The sequence below is a fragment of the Trichechus manatus genome, unplaced genomic scaffold (assembly GCF_000243295.1).
Source record: "Trichechus manatus latirostris isolate Lorelei unplaced genomic scaffold, TriManLat1.0 scaffold00011, whole genome shotgun sequence".
Lineage (NCBI taxonomy): Eukaryota > Metazoa > Chordata > Mammalia > Sirenia > Trichechidae > Trichechus > Trichechus manatus.
The window spans coordinates 19,649,979-19,667,805 of record NW_004443947.1 but is presented as its reverse complement, the minus strand read 5'-3'; the positions used below and the strand labels follow the sequence as shown (position 1 = coordinate 19,667,805).

The 17,827-nt window shown below is 35.2% G+C and overlaps 1 protein-coding gene across 2 annotated transcripts in view; it reads left to right on the top strand.

Moving 5' to 3' along the window:
• Positions 1-738: 738 nt before the first annotated feature.
• GABRG2 (gamma-aminobutyric acid type A receptor subunit gamma2) overlaps positions 739-17,827 on the top strand; it is a 141,368-nt gene continuing 124,279 nt past the window's right edge. The window contains exon 1 of one of the 2 annotated variants that reach the window (XM_004371230.3): positions 739-1,215. In XM_004371230.3, the coding sequence (XP_004371287.1) occupies positions 1,109-1,215 (107 nt within the window). In that variant the 5' untranslated portion in view covers positions 739-1,108. The remainder of the gene's footprint in view (positions 1,216-17,827) is intronic. The other variant, XM_004371229.1, reaches the window with a different exon arrangement.

The following is a 17,827-nucleotide window of genomic DNA, read 5'->3' as shown; positions in this document are numbered from 1 at the left end:
CCTTTATATTTTTAAATGTCCTCTTGATCATCCTCCTTTTCCCCCTTCACTTCAAAATTCAGTCTTTTGATGATTTTATGGTCTGTATTCCTTACTCCAGTGTCTATCCCCATGCTATTATATTCTTAAGCCTTCAAGTAGTTGGTGTCTGTACATTTTCCCTGGAGGGAGGAGTGGATCCTGTAATGCATAACATTTCTCCATGTCTTTTGATTTTGTGTTGTCTCCCTTCATTCAAATTGAGTCCACCAAATCTCTCTTCCTACCAGATGGCTTACAAAGAAACAGCCACTCCTCCCCCACTGTCTGATCCCCCTCTCCCACAATATAATCGTGATTTCTAAGACAGCACGATTTAAAATAAGGATTCTTGGCAGATCTGATGAGACAAATCTTCTGTCATTGGTGACATAGGTTCTGGGCTACCTAAGCACCTCTGGTCCCCAGGAAAGCCAGTCCTTATATGCTCGTGTGTGCAGTGAAGGGTTAACAAGCTGTGGAAAGACACCAGGAAAGTGTTAATTCCTGCTGCTGCAGCGCGCAGCACTTCCCCTTTGACCTCATAGTTAATCTGCGTGATAATCATGCTGAGCCGCTAGTGATTTTTCTATACTTCTTTCTTTTAAATACACACACGCGCGCGCGCACACACACACACACACACTCAGCTCTGCCCCCTCTAAAAGAGAAAGCAAATCAAAACAAATAAACAAACCAAAAAACGACGGAGGGACCTGGGGAGTACAGTAGCGTGTTAGGGGCATGAGTAAATGCAGGCGTTTCTCTCTCCCTTAATTGCCTTGGCGTGCTTCTTTCCCTGCACCCTCCGCCTGCCTCAATTACATTATTCCCCCAGACTTGGAAGCCGCTGACTGAGCTGACGCTTTGATGGTATCTGCAAGCTCCTCTGCTGATCCTCTTTCTACCCCCTGAATATTAAAACCCGAATCTGGTAGCAATACATCTCCCCAGTGACAGGATCTACTAGAGGCAGGTGGGGGAGCCACCATCAGATCATAAGCATAATAATAATACAAAGGGGAGGGAGTCTTCTGCAACCAAAAGAAAAAAGGCGAGAGGAGGAAAAAAAAAAAAAAAAAAAAAAGCGATGAGCTCGCCAAATATATGGAGCACAAGAAGCCCAATCTACTCGACTCCTGCATTTTCCCAGAAAATGACGGTGTGGATTCTGCTCCTGCTATCGCTCTACCCGGGGTAAGATGTGCCCTTTTTGGCGTCATTTTGTTCCAGAAAGGTGGGGAAAGGGGGTGGGGATGTGGAACTAGGGAGACCACCCAGATACACGAAAACACTCTCCTAGGATTTGGGGCTTTAAAATTTAGATGAGTGTGAATATATGTGGTGGAAAAGGAAGGGAGAAAATAAAAAAAGGTCACTTTCGTTTATGCATTGATTTATTTGATTTTGTTTATCAATTTTGCTTTAGCGTGGAATAGCTAACATCCTAAAGACTGTATTTGGGAAGTAGGATTTTGACATTGCTGCAATCTGATATCCAGGTGGGCTGTGCTGATACACGCCAGCATTTGAGGCCATGTTGGTGGCGTTTTGAGTGGGGGTCTGGGAACGAAAGCTGCAAATGGGGTCCTGGAGGAGCGCACACGGGAGATAAGTGTAAGGGAGGAAAGGGGGAGGGGGCAGCTCTGCTTCTGTACACTAAAGTGTTGCTTGCTCCTAAACCTAAGCATTCTTAAGGTCAGACAGACAGGTTTTCTATTCAGCCTCAATGACCTGGCAGCAGACTCCTGATGGGTAAACATGGTTCAGCACCAGGGACAGCAGCCTCGGTTGTGCCAAGTAGAAAGAAACTTGTCTAGCTCAATAAATAGGACATCTCTTAATCTAGACAGGGCATCCATGTAGTGCAGACAGAAGGCCAATGAAACCAAGGAGTGCTAATGAAGTCCTAGGATCCTGCTCTAAATATTGTCCTCTCTTCTGTGGGATGGAAAGGGAACTGTTGGACATGGACATGACGTGGAGAATGTAGTTGATTGAATCCGTGGGGTGGAGGGATATGCCTACAAAACAGTTGGCCTTGCTGCAGCATTGAAAAATATGATGAACCAGGTGAATGTTATCCCAAAATTGTGAAATATTCATTAATGCCTTAGAGCTTTGCTGTACTGAACAGAGAAAACGGGAGGAGGGAGATGAGCAGGTGTGCTCTCTGAAGTACTTTGAACATAAATTTTCTTAAACTCCTTTGCACTAAGAAGACTATCAGGGGAGTATCTCTCCACATTTTGTTCACCATTCATCTATCTACCTAAACAGTCCTCCTCAGGATGTCCAGCCATGCCCAAAGGTGGGATAGAAGTCTACTATTTATAGTATAATACTTGACCTCTTCTATACAGTCATTTTGAAATAAAGCTCTATTAAGATTACCATAGCCCAGCACACACAAAAAATAAAATAATATAAACAACTATAGAAGAAAGCAAGACACTGCTAAGGTTTTCCTTGGAGTTGACTCTCAAATGTAGTAGTTATAATAGAAAGATGGAAGGGATGGGGGCTAAACTAATATTTTATTTAACAAAAAATACCTAGTCAACTTCTCTGCCCCTCTTCTGTAGGGTAGGTGATGGGAGATACATGCTTCTGATAAAGAGACTCAGTGTAAACAAGGAGGGAAAGCCTCTCTTTTGAGTTTCTGCGGAGAGAGGGTCTACTTAACACTTCCAGAACTTCTGATACTTCCCCCTTATTATAAAAATATAGTGTATAATTTTCAGATTATAAAATTAAGTAGCTTTCTCGGAAGAGGAGAGGGCCTTTTACTGGAAATGATTTTAGGCTCAGTGCATTTCAGTGAAATCCTGAAAAACATTTTCCTGTACAAAATTTCAACACATTTTTTTTTTTCTGTTTAATGTTGCATGTAGCTCTTGAACTTAATATGTCAGAAATTAGAGAGTGTGATGATTGGTTGCTGATAGAAAAATATCATTTCTCTCTTTCCGTCACTTGTGAAACCTGTGGATTAAAATATAGAAAGATATAGAGGAATATATTTTTCCGTCACATTCATTTTAATAAACAGTTTTAAAACTAAAGACATATGGATGTTCTTACGCATTTCATCTCCAATGATTCTATTTTAACAGAAAAACGTGTAATTTTATTTTTTGTCAATAAAAGAGTACTTAAGATGTCATCTTGTAGTAACAGCCTTACATTTTATTTTCCACAATCTTATCAAAAGTAAAGTTTTGTGATGCAGATTAATTATGAAATTTTATCATAGAAGCCTAGATGAGCTTTTTACATAGATCTAAAGGGAGTTTTAATGTCATGAAAACTGTCTAGTCAGGGGAGTTTTACATTTTCTCAGTAATGACAGGGAATGCAGTTATTGTAGTCTGGGGCATAGAACTGTGATCAGAGTTTATGTTTGCTGCAATTCCATAAAAAGCCCATTGGAATGGCTGAGTTTACCTGAAGGTAAATAGAAGCTTTGATCTCCAAAAATGATCCTGAAGAAAGAAAAAAAAGAAAATGGGCAGTCAGGGGTGGGGGAGGCAGGATCCTAGCAGCCAATAACTATAAAGCTAAATTAAAAAAATTTAATTGAGATTTTCATATACACAACTCCAAAGAATAAGTGTTTTCCCTCATTAAATTGAAGAAATTCTTTAGATTGTGTCTACACAGAAGTAAAACAACAAGGAAAATAAAGCACTGGAGTAAGGATTTTAACAGCTAATATCTCTTATAAGTTAAATCACGAATTTCAAAAACACAAACTTTTCTAAACTGTCAAATACTTTGCTGGAAGTGCTGTTTAAGAATCACCTATGAAACTTGCTAAAATGGAGAATCATTGGGTCGAGGTGGAATCCAGAACCTTATCTTTCAGCAAACACGCCTTGAGCACACATTGAAGAAAACTGGTTTATTCTTTGCTAATTTCAAAAAGTTTCTTCATCAAGAAATTTAGTATTTACAAGTGCTTTGCTCGTTGCTACTTTATTGTTCAGCTGAGCACAATAAACCTCTCGCATCTAGATTTTTAAATTTGTATGTAACTCATTAAGTGTATTATACAAACAATAATGAATAAGAAAGTTATAAACAATTTTAAGAAGTCTCTATCATGTATGAGAAGTAATTGGTTAAAAACTTTAAAAAAAGCATACATGTATGAATATGTATGTATTTATATACAAATTCTATATACATTACCTGTGCATATATATGTACATATAAGTTTAAAGTCAAATTTCATAATTGTTTAAACTCTTCAATGTAACTCCATGCCATCTCAGAGTAAAAATATCCTAAAAGGAATGAAATAAATCGGGATACTAAGAAAATTATTTAGAGTAAATATGAATAAGTATTACAAATAAAGATGAATTTATTTCTGTTATAATAAGATTTTATAATGTACTTGCAATGGTAAATAATTATTTCTTCAAAGATAGATTGAGCAGAAATGAAAGGTGGACTGAACAGTGAAATAGTCTAAACCTGATTATGCTGTATTAGCACTGCCCAAAGTAATCTAGACAAAACACTTTTATTGTAAGCAGTAATTTAAAAAATGACTTTTAATTTAAACAATTATAGTTATAAAAATAACTGTTTGGTATCTTGGGCTCAGTTTACAATAACTGCCTGTTGCCTGTTGCCGTGGAGTCGATTCTGACTCATTGCGACCCGATAGGACAGAGTAGAACTGCCACGTAGGGTTTCCAAGGAGCTGCTGGTGGACTTAAACTGCCTACGTTTTGATTAGCAGCCAAACTCTTAACCATGGCGCCACCAGGGTGCTTCTCCTCAAAATCAAGTATTTATAGACTATTTAATAATAGAAGTCTCTGCTCTATACATTTTAAAATTACTTCCTGCCAAGAATTTCCACTAAAGTTAGGAAGAAGTTAAGACTGACTTTAAAGACTTTATCTTTTAATATTTATTGTAAATATTATGTGGCTAAAGCTATGGCTACCTCTCACCATGACAGCACTACTTCGCAAGCCATTCCGAGAGAAACTTTCCACAGTTCAGCTACAGGTAGGCTCCTCTGAAATGATACATACCTGTAGTTCCCCAAAGCACGCTTGCTTGCCTAATTGACTGATCATAGATGTTTAAGTAAAAGTTATAATTAGAGCAGTTCAGGAATTGTTTGAGCATTATGGGTGTCAGTACAATTTAAATGGTTAAAGAATCAGAGTTTCAGTTTGGTTGGATACTCCAGATGTGATACCTTATCTGAAGAGAAGAATTCATAGCTCTGCTAATGAGTTATAAGTGATCTATATGACATTTTCAAAATCAGAAACAATATAATCGTGGCAAAATACTAACTTTAGACTTTTCATACCTACTAGTATCATATGTATATATACATACACTGAACCAAATCTCTGTCTCCATCTCTCTCTGTATCTTTCATCTATCATCTATCTACATTTAAATTTTTTACCATAATCCTGTGAACCACATTTGACAGACTAGGAAACCAAGATTATAGATACATTAAATGACTTGCCTAAAAGCAACATGTAATTAGAGAAAACATAATAATACCTTTGTGTGTGGCTAGGTAGATAGATAGATATATAACATGTGTATATATATATGATATATAAATTACCACCTCAATACATAACCACTTTTATTGCTGAATTGTTGATTGTTTTCTTAAGTGATCTTTGAACAGTTTTAATCCATCAATACTTGTTTCACCATATTGTAAATTCAAAGTGCAGTAGCTGGGATAGATTAGACTTATTGTTTATCAGCTTATTTTTATGATTTCCTGATTCTATCCTCAGACAACAAAACCTAGAAAATATATCTTAGACCCAATGAACCCTTTGAATAAATTTAAAAAAAGTTAATCTACATAGTGTCCTGGTTTGAGATCCTCATTCCCCATCAATTTCATCATTGTTAAATTATATGTGATTATTTGCTTGAAGTCTTTAGACAAAAATTCTTACAAATAATCTCCTCTTCCATTGTTATATGAGTTTATGAACCTGTTAAATAGCATTATTTAAACCATGAATTAAAATTACATCTAGAAAATATGAAAATATGTTTTTTCAAAGGCAGTATCTATGTAAGTAAAGTATAAGTTAATGTGCAGTTCAGTCATTACCTAGCAACTTAACTAATGCATGTCATCCCAACATCTCTAAAGAAGAGATCTTGCCCTCCACTGAGCAAAGTTACGGATTAACCTGCTCTCCGTTGTCCTTCAGATTCCCTATAAAAATCCTTAGAAAAGTGAAAGACAAAATTGAGGCCATGATACCAAATATTAAAGTAAAAATAATATTCCTACTTCAATACTTGGATATCTATATATTTAATCACAAGCAATTGTTTAATTCACCTTCTTATGTGATAACTTGATATACCAAATCACATAAACTGGATTTCTAAGGAATAGAAAGTTATAATTTCAATAAACCCAATCAGACTTTAATTTTTTCCAGGAATGTTTGCATTCACATTCTTATTGTCATAATAGACTGAAGAGATAGATGACAGAGATCATATTTTCTCCTTCTGACAGCTTTAAAAAATGAGATATGGAGAGTTTAAGGAACTTTTCCAAGGCTCCTTGGATATTAGCTGTAGAGCAAAATTAAATCTCCTCTAGTCATATCTCCAGGGTAATACACCACACTATACAGCTAATACAAGTACAGTCATGCATTATACGCCCCTATTAAAAGTAAGAAAATACCTGAATTGTTTCGAATTGCAAAAGGCCTCTCCAGTTTGCCTTAAAAAAAAAAAAAAGACTAGGAGGGTTACTTGTTACTCATTTCCTCCATGTTCTAGAGAATAAATATCCTTTGAAAGAAAATAAAAAGCTCTTTTTAAGTTACACGTTAGTGGTTTAGGGTTAAAATGAAATTTAACTCCAAGTTATATTAATCGCAGTAGTACTATGATACAAGAGCACAAAATATGGTAATAATTGTATATTATTATAAAAATCATTGTATAACTTTGTATAGATAAACTGCCGTGTAAATGTTAAATAAGTAACACTGACATTACACTCTCCACCCATTCATAAAGAAAACCATAGGAATACCAAATAGCATAATGATGGGAAAAAAGGGGTGTTTTAGGCAAAGATCCTTTCAAATTATTGAAACTCTGCCACCACCCAAGTTTAGTCAGAGAACTGTAGTCTGTGTAGTGAGATAAATATATATTAAGTTCTGTAATTTAATTAGGTAAAATAAAACAAACTCAGTATAACATGTCAGTATAACCTTGGTAAGAGGAAATAAATGACTAAATAGTTGCATATGTTTGTTGTTTTGTTTCTTCAGGGTATCAGTACTCCTTATAAAGTGCTTTGGAAAGCCTATTTGAAATACATATTGAGGAAAACAACTCTAAATATAAAAGGTAGAAATAAATGTATAGTTTATTAATTACTTCATTAAAGGAATGCTAGTAGAGCTAGGTCTAGGCCTGAACTATAGACAGGGTGTATAATTATGGGGATGGGGAAGATATGAAATAAACCATCGTGGGGTTTATAATCTCATGGACTGGCAGACAGTGATTCAAGAGGTGTGTCAATAATTGTCAAATTTTAATTCTGATGTTAAAGACACCCAGGTACCAGACAGACTTTCTCCTGACATAAATAGAAGGCTTGCAAGAGAACAGAAAAGAGAATAACGTTTATTCTGCTTGATTCAGTATCCTTCTTTTCTGGGTCTAAAATAAACTCAGTATACTCAGAAGTATGGGTTTCACATTTTGGGAAACATTGACTTAATAGACAATCAAATGAATTGTAAAACTAGAAAAAATAATAATTCTGATAAATGCATGACAGGAATGTCATCTGGTGCTATGACAGGATAGAACACGTTTGTAGCCTGGTGAAGTCATAGGACAGAGAAGCTGAGAACCACTATATGAAACTCATCAGCAGTTATCCAATTAAGTGGTTTTAGTATTCCAAGGGTCTTTATTTGTTCAGAATAATCTTTGTTTAAATGGTGACTTTTCCTCTCATTATGAGAGGTTCTCACTTGTAGAAGAGACAAAAAGTGTAAATTGAAATTAAAAAAAAAATTATTATGACTATTTTTCCTTAGCTTTTTTTTTTTTTTTTTGAATCTATGTGATATACATATAACTGTATTGAGGAAAGTTAAATAAAGCAACTCTGTGGTATATGACATTATTTTAGCATAGATTCAGTTTCTTAAACAGTAGCCAGCTGATATGTCTATGGTCCACCAACTCCCGACCCATTACCTGATGCACACATAAAGCCTTCTCTGTTGTTGTTGTGTGCTGTCAATCTATTTTCTTGCCATCATCTACTGACACATCTTCTCTGAGTATTTATCAATCTGATATGAATAGCCAAATACAGTCAAATATTTGATTATTCGATTTGTCGTATTTCCCTTTACAGGGAAAAAGGAAACATGAGCACATATAAATATACATGAGTTGTGAGCTGTAATGAATTTAAAAAATATTAAGGCATAAAATAAATCAAGAATACAATGAATTTTTGGAACTTTTCAGCATTAAGTGAAAAATATACTGCTTATGACCTGTAAAAATATGTACATAAGAAGGAGATTTTAGTGCTGTATTTTTTTTGAATATTGATAAATTATAATCCTTTGGTAAGAGAATAACAATAGATGCTTGTAATTAACTGGTAGTAACTTTATCAACTGCTTTTTTTTTTTTTAACCTATATTCTTCCAGTACCCCCTTCATCTTATTCTGTTAGAATAGGCAAGCAAAATTTTAGTCCTTATTAAATTATCATCATTCTAAATGCAAAGTGCCATATAATCATACACATAAATACAAATCTCCAACAGTTTGACAATGGCTTTTCTATCTCATTCAATAATATTCTTATTGGGTAAAAGAGATTGAGTGAATATGCATTCCTCTCACATTATTCTAAAATGAAAGAACAAATAAGGCAACTTTAAATTAGAAGCTATTTTCAGATATTTCTTGCTTCTTAATAGGAAAGTGATTTTCCCTAGTACTTCTTAATAAGGGAAATTTGAAAGGATAATTTCTAGAGTCAGTAACATCTGGATGATTCCAAGCTAAAAATATTATTGAACAAAACCACCTCCCTTTTTTTTTCTTAACAGCGTTTTATTTATTATTTCTTTAACATTTTATTTATCTTGTTGAGAAGATACACAGCAAAACACTAATTTAACAGTTTCTACATGTACAATTTAGTGACATTGATTACATTCTTTGTATTCTGTAACCATTCTCACCCTACTTTTCTAGTTGTTCCTCCCCATTAACATAAACTCACTTTCCCCTAAGGTTTCTTTCTAATCTCTTGAGTTGCTATTGTCAATTTGATCCCATATAGATAGTTCTTAAAAGAGGCAGACACTTTTTTACCAGTTAAGCTAAACTTTTTGATTTTAAGAATAATTTAGGAGATGTTTTTAGTTTAAGGTTTAAAGATTCTCTTAGGGAAAAAAATTCAGGAGTTCATCCAGTTTTCATGGCTCCAGAAAGTCTGGAGTCCATGAGAATTTGAAATTATGTTCTGTATTTTCCCCGTTTTGATCAGGATTCCTCAATAGAATCCTTGATCAGAACGTTCAGTAATGGTAGCCAGGCACCATCCAGTTCTTCTGATCTCATGACAAAGGTGGCAGTTGTTCATAGAAGCAATCAGACAAACATTCCATATCCTCCTCCTATTCCTGACTCTCCTTATTCCTCTCACATTAAGGGTAGCCTTGCACAGCCAATTATTGTAATTGCTGTCAAGAAGTGGTACACCTGTAAAAAGTTAAATTCACAAAAATTGTGTGATAGATATTTACAGCAAAGACAAAAGAAAAACAGTAGCTGCTGAAGCTGCTTATGTACAACCAAACACCTCATGGGATTTGGTTCATTGATTTGGAGTTTTAGGGTCATGGTTTCATGGGACGTGTCAGTTAATAATTGGCCTAGTGACGTGTATAGTGCTATTCTACCTCCTAGTTCGTTGTGTAGTGCCTGCTGTCTTAAAAGCAAACCATCTCCTCTTAACTCTTCTTTGCTGATAGAAGTCTACACTCTTTTTTTAATTTTTAAAAATAATTTTCAAAGACACCTCTTTTTTTTTTTTCCTGAAGTGTGTATTTGGAACTGATTACACTTGGTTCAATTCCGCAACAAATTACTTAAATAAATACTTAAATTATGTAAATAATTACTTTGTAAACCCATACTTTATTGAACAAGTTATTAGAAATTATAAAATTTAGGTGTTTTTAGTTTATTCTAAATTCACTGATTTTTGTAAACTAAACCATCTTGGGGAAGTCCCTTAACCTTATACAGCCAACATTGTTTATATCTTTAAGACATCTAACTGGTATGTCTATATTGGAATATGTGATATCTACCTCTAAAAATCATTCATGTTAACTCATAATAAAATTTGGATGAGGGAGTGGAAAGTGCATGCTAACAGAAGTGCAACATGTTTAGATAATATCCGTTGCCATCAAGTCCATTCTGACTTATGCCACCCTATGTGTGCAGAATAGAACTGTGTTCCTTAGGGATTTCATGGCTGTGACCTTTCAGAAGCAGATCACCAGGGCTTTCTTCCCAGGTGCCTCTGGGTTGCGATGAACCACCCACCTTTCAGCTAGTAGCTGAGCACTTAACAGAGACATCTTGTTTAAATACTACTACTAATTAAAAGATCTTTCAGTTTTATGTTTTCTACTATGATACTTAGTTTGCCTGAATTTCTCTATACCTAAATTTATTGAACAGACTGGACTTAGAAAGGTAGAGCCTATAAATTATCTTTCTCTTTAAACTTTCTCTATTGAATCTCTCTTTTGCACACCTGGACAATATCTGAAGTAAATTGTCCATTAACTTTAAGGTTTAGAACGTTTCATTTTTGAGTATTAAAGTATCAACTAAATTAATCCTTCAGTCTCTCACTTTAAACCCTTTTTCCTTCTCTGATCATGCCTGACCTAAGATTTCAGCAGCCTGATACTATTTCTTCACTTTTTGGTTAGACTATCTATTTCCCTCTTATTATGCTGCCTTTAGCTTTTTCAAGATTGGGTTGGAGGGAGGTAGGAAAGCTTAAAACACAGAAAAATGTTGATTTGTGTGCCATATGGGTGACAGATGCCGAATGCAAAATTGTTCCTTTCATGAAGGGATTTGGTGGATTCTGTGGAGACAGCCCACTCCTGGGGACCTCCAGCAATATACTGTTCCCTGACCAGAGGCCTGTCTAAGAGTGAGGGAAGGTAGGGCGTGTGCCCTGGGTATCCTGTGCTCTGGGCACTGCTTGAGGCAGTGTGTCAATTAGCAGTTTCTATTGGCCGTCAAGTTTCCATCATCAGCTGTGAGAGATCATTCAGCATTTTAACAGTAAAGGCCCTGGGTGCTATTTTCCATAGTTAGACCCCTGGCCCTGACAAAGTTCCTGCTGTATGACACCCCTTCAGCTCCACTCCAAAGATATACGCACCCTGACTCTGTTTGGATCATCATCCAAAATGAGCAGTCTTTTCAAGATAATTTCAGCATCGCTATTTTTCTGAAATCTATTTAGCTCATAGAAAAAATAAAACAAAACTCAGCAAAATTGTCTGTCAGATTCTGGAAGTGAAGGCCCTTGTCTCTCAGACTGACAATTTGGGTAGTTCAAACCGGCCTGTTCCATTTATACTTTTTCTGGAAAGAATCAGACTACAGCAGTCATCGGACTGCCCAGATTCTAGAGAATACAGGTCAATTCCCTTGTGAATTCTCTATCTACCTTGTGTCCAAAGAACACTAAGAAGCAGGTATGCAAGTTGTCTGTTTGGGGTGGAAATAGATAATCATCTTGTTATTATTTTTTCATGGTAGATATCTATGAGTGGTTTTGACTTCCCTTTCACTTGACTTGAGATGGCCATGGAGCAAGTACCCTATGGGCTGTTGTTTTTAGGTGCTGTCCAGTTCGTTCTGACTCATAGTGACACCATGCATGTCAGAACTAAACGCTGCCCGGTCCTGCACCATCCCCACAATCCTATGGGAGGAAGGAATATAATATTGCATAGCTTTTTCTACTTTTGGGTCAATAACCTTCTTCCACAAGAATCCTCTCCCACTGTGTCCTTAACCTTCCTTATACTGCTGCCAAGTGAGTGAAGGATAATGAACCCAGGATTAGATTTTGGCCTTCTCTAGCAAGTTCTGCGTCTTTTCAGCAGTCTACCACATTTGTGTTAAACGAGAGTGTAATAATTGTGACCTATTATTCTCATCTCTGGGACCTCTGCCATGATAACAACAGAGAAATTCACATTTAACATTCTATTCTGTATCCAATGTATTTTTCCCAAATACCCATTCATTAATTCACCTTCTTCAAGTCTTTGCTCAAATGTAACCTTCTCAATAAGACCTACTTTGATCACTCAAGGTAATACTGAAAAACTTCTCTCAACCTGCGCTCCCAATTCCTCTTATTCTCTTTCTTATTTTGTTTTTCCTTGGTAATTACAACCTTCAATAAGGATAGAGACTATTTTATTATGTTGTTTACTTGTTTATTATTTTTACTTTATTTTTTCTATGTCCCTCAGCTAGAAGCCAGGATTCATGAGGGCTTAGATCTATGTAATTTTGTTCACTAATAGAATCCAGACTTTTAGAGAAGTGCCTAGCTTCTATTAGGTGCTTTAATATTTAATATGGTTAATTAAATAATGAAAATCACATGTTCTTTTCCCTGAAATTTGTCTTCATTTACAAAAGGAAGAAAGAATAACTTTCCATCTCTTCCAGCTTATATCACTGCCAACAACAACAGCAACAAAAAAACAAGCAAACAAATGCGTCCTGCAGTATAGTATAGTCATAGAGAGCGTAAGCTATGAAGACAGATTTGATTAGGACTCAAATTCCTACTTCTGTCAGTTACTACTCAATTGTCCTCAGTCAACTTACTTAACATCACTTTGCTTCAGTCTCTGCATTTAAAAAAACTGTGGTAACAATTCTTTATAAGCTTGAGTAGCAACTGGTATAATGCATGTTGAGAACTTGGCACTTAGTAAGCATTCCTATCAAGTTGCTGCTGCTGCTGCTCTTGTGGCTACTGCAGGGTCATTCTTTATTTTGTGGGAATATTCTAGATGCACAAGTAGCCACTCCACCCCTGTCAAACTCTACTTCATAGCAAAGAAAGTCCTGGCCAAATGGAGAGGAATTTCTTAATAAAAATTCTCTAATTCTTCAGTACTCTGTTGTGTGAGACAAGCAAATCTGATAGAAATTCCTAAGTTACTAGAATGTCTTTATTCCCCATTCGTTTTTAGTAGATTGTTATTATAAATGCAATAACAACTCTAATACATGCGGATTAGATCCCAGTGTAAAGAGGAAATATGTGCTGACACATGGGCTTTCTTCCTGAAGACAACTTCACTAACTGTATTATCCTCTAAAGTGTTAAACCATTGTCTCGGAGCTTCTGAACAAAATCACTCATCTCATTCTCAGAACTAACCCCTGATGCTACTTGTGATGGTCAGGGCTATACTGGACAGCATGAAATGGAAGCAGTGGCTGTTAAATCTAATGAGGAAGGAGAAAATCCAAGCTGGTATTTTGTTATGTAAGGACATGACTAACTCTTCATTTTTCTTTGTGCCTTGTAGATCTAATCGTAATAAAACTCACCATCATCTGTCACCTGGGTTACTGCATCTGCCTAATATTTCTTTCTTAAGTAGTTTGCTACCTTCCACTTCATTCACCAAAATGCAGAGAGACATTTTTCCCCATGACTATTTGTTTACATAAATGCATATTTTAGATTCAGCAAACTGTTTAGAATTTAAGTGTACAAGTTTAGATGAGTTTTGTAAAATATAAGCGCCAGTGTAACCATTACATATATATATATGTGTGCCTGTGTGTATATACAAGTAGTCCCTGACTTACAATCAGGTTCTGTTCTGATGACTCCATTGTAAGTCTGTTCGTAAGTCCGATACTTCATTTTTTAAAAGTTTTTATTATTATTGCCTTTTATTATCAGTATCTTATAAATTCAATCTTTTTGTCTTTGAGGGTTGGCATGAGAATGATAAAATCAGCAAATTATGCCCTGCAACGTTGTATGTAGTACATATTACTAAAGCTAAGAAGTACAGAAGTATCACAACATGTCCTAAGTGCAGTTTGTTGTAATTTGATACCTCGTAAATTGGGACAATCTGTATATATATATACACATATATACATATGTATGTACATTTGTATCACATTAGAAACTTCGCTTGTCCACTTGTGTCCCTCTTCTTTCAATCATCCTTTCTCCTCTTCATGCTTCCTGTTTGGAACTATTTGTACAAAGCTCACAAGAAAGTTATAGTAAAAATATTTCTGTGGGATGTTTTCATTTCACTTGGTGAAATTATTGGATGATAGAACAGGTATATTTTAACATTATGAGAAACTACCAAAACAATTTTCCAATGTATGACAGTTAAAGTTGCTCCAAATCCTTGACAACTTTAGGTATTGTTTATCTCTGTTTTAGTTATCCATTTGTACATAATAAATCATCCAAAATTTAGCAGTTCAAAATAGGAAATAATTTTTATCTCATGGACTTTCTGAAGATTAGGAATCCAGAAGTGGTTTACCTGAGTGATTCTGGCTCAGAATCTGTCATGAAGTTGCAGTCAACTTGTTGACAAGAGTTCCAGAGATCTGAAGGTGCTGGAAAATCCACTTCTGAGCTCACTCCAGAGTGGCTATTGGCAAGAGGCTTTAGTTTCTTGTTTTATGAACTATTCACAAAGAGGAAGAAAAAGAGCAAGGGGAAGCATGGAGGAGGGATAAGGGGAGGAGAGGAGAGGAAGGTTAAACAAAAATAATTGTAAAGTCCAGTTTGTCATTTTTTCCTTCAATTATAGTTAGTGTTGTTTTTTTTTTTTTTACCCTGTCCTCAGTAAGAAATATTTACCTCATCCTAGGTTACAAAGATCTTTTTTTTTTTCCCTAGGAGGCTCAGAGAAATAGCTTTTCATTTAGCTTTACTGTTGTCTTAGTTATCCAGTGCAGCTATAACAGAAATACCGCAAGTGGATGGCTTTAACAAACAGAAATGTATTCTCTCACAGTTTAGGAGGTTAGAAGTTCAAATTCAGGGCATCAGCTCCAGGGGAAGGCTTTCTCTTTCTGTTGGCCTTCTCATCAATCTTCCCCTGGACTAGGAGCTTCTCTGCCCAGGGATCCCGGGTCCAAAGGACACGCTCTGCTCTCAGCACTGCTTTCTTGGTGGTATGAGGTCTCCAACTCTCTGCTTGCTTCCCTTTCTTTTTATCGCTTGTAGATAAAAGGTGATGAAGGCCACACCCCAGGGAAACTTCCTTTACATTGGATCAGGGATGTGACTTTAGTAAGGGTGTTACAATCACGCTCTAATCCTCTTTAACATAAAATTACAATCACAAAATGGAGGACAACCACACAATACTGGGAATCATGGCCCAATCAAATTGATATACACATTTTTGGGGGGACAAAGTTAAATCCATGACCTTGGTCCTTCTAAAATAATTATTAGAGATTGAGATTCATTTTCCCCATACATTTATCCAATTGTTTAGCTCTATTTTTGAAAAGATTTTTCTTTTCCCATTTACATTGGTATCTTTACCAAAATGTTATTAACATATATGTGTAGGACTATTTCTGTACCTAGTATCCATTCCATTGGTCTGTCTATTTTTATGCAAGTGATATATGACCTTGAGCATCATAATTTTTTATTAATTCCTGAAACCAGTTAATGGGAAATATTTTTATAAGTTTTCTTCTTACAAGATTGCTTTGTCTATTTTAGATCCTTTGCATTTCCTTACGTATTTTAGAGTCAATTTGCCAATTTCTCAAAAAAAAAAAAAACTGCATTTTTGTTGAGATAGTGCTGAATATATAGATCAATTTACAAAGCATTAACATACTAACAACCTTAAGTCTTCCAATCTATGAACACAGTTTATCTTTCCATTCATTTAGGTGTCCTTTAATTCCTCTCAGTAATTTATTGTATATTTCTATGTAGTGATCTTGCACATTTTCCTTAAGTTTCTTAGTATTTCTGTTTTATTCTATTTTAAATGATATATTTTAAATGTTTATTTTCCAATTGTTTATTGTTTTTATATAGAAGTGCAGTTTACTTTTACATAAACTTTATATCCTGTTATCTTCTTAAATTCATTTATTAGTTCTAGTAGCTTTTGTAGATTTCTTATAATTTTCTATATACAATATTGTCATCTGCAAATAAAGACAATTTCATTTCAAAGTTGCTTCTTAAACACAAATACGGTTATACTGTTATCACATTAAAGTTTTGCAATATCTTCTCTTTGCCTGTAAGATAAGAATCAATCTTCTTAAATAGACTTACAGTTAATGTTACTGTATATATGTTGTACAAAATGCTACACTTTTAAGAATGAAAGAGTGTGATTGTTAATAATTGTGCCAGGATCACAGGTGTCAGTTGGCACTCTCCCAGGCAAACTGGGCATTTGATCACTCAATATGTTCCTTCATGAACGGATCTCTGCCAACCCTTCCGTCAGACACAACTATACTGCCACACTAAGTTTCATTAGACTCTTCAAAACACTACTCTCATTTTTTCACCTTCTTTACATGTAGTACTTTCAGATCTTCTTACCCCTTTTCCTTTTTCTCTTGAACATTTTAGTATTCGATACATACTCAGTATGTGAGAGATGTCTCAGGATTTAAGAGATACTTATCATTATTATATATTTCTATTGATGGTTAAAAATGGGAGATAACGAAGTGAATGATTTGTAAGTAAACTAATTAATGTATTTGGATCATCAATAATATTCAATAACAAACAAAAACAAACCTTCCAGTCACACCAAGTTACTAAAATCTATTATATAATAAAAATAAACAGTAAATAAAATAGCCTCAGTGCCATAAAACTAAGGGTACAAGGGAACTCAGACACTCCTCCAACCATATGCCATCGTTGACTCTGATTTTCTAGGTGCCCTTGACACAAACCCGTTCAACAGATTTCCAAGGTCCAGTATGGGAACTCGTATTTGCAGATCTAATGCCGTCTGCATATGCAACTTGATTTCTCTGATGAACTAACAACAAAGTAAACATTACAGGAAGCCACACAGGGAGGAAGAGATTTCCTTATTTGATTTTATTCTCCCTGACTACAGGCTGTAAGTAATCTCCCAGTAATGTTGTGGAAATCGACTCAACAACAATGGGTTTGGTTTTGGGGTTTTGGTATCATAAATTTACTTATAGACTAATATCTTTTTTTTTTTAATTTGCTTCATTTATTGTCTCTGATTTGAGGGAATTGAGTAAACAGATGCAGATTTTACACTCAACGTTTTTTTAAACCTATAAATCCACGTGATTCTTTCTATTTTTTCCTTGAAATGTGCCTATATGATTTGAGGAATGGTGAGGATTGCAGTTTGCCTACCAATTTTCAGTTGCTTGGCAATTAACTGATAGTTGACTTTTAGCTTTATAGTGCCTTAGAGTTACATAAGAGAACTAGCAGGACCAAGAACTAACTATTGATTCTGTTATTATATGAATTATTTGAAGCATAGTGATTATTTTACAGCATTGTGGTGATATTATTGCACAGATTACTTACAGGCAGTAATCTCCCAGGCAGATTCTTAACACCTTTAAATATTAATAAAATATATCAGAATAATTCAGATGCACA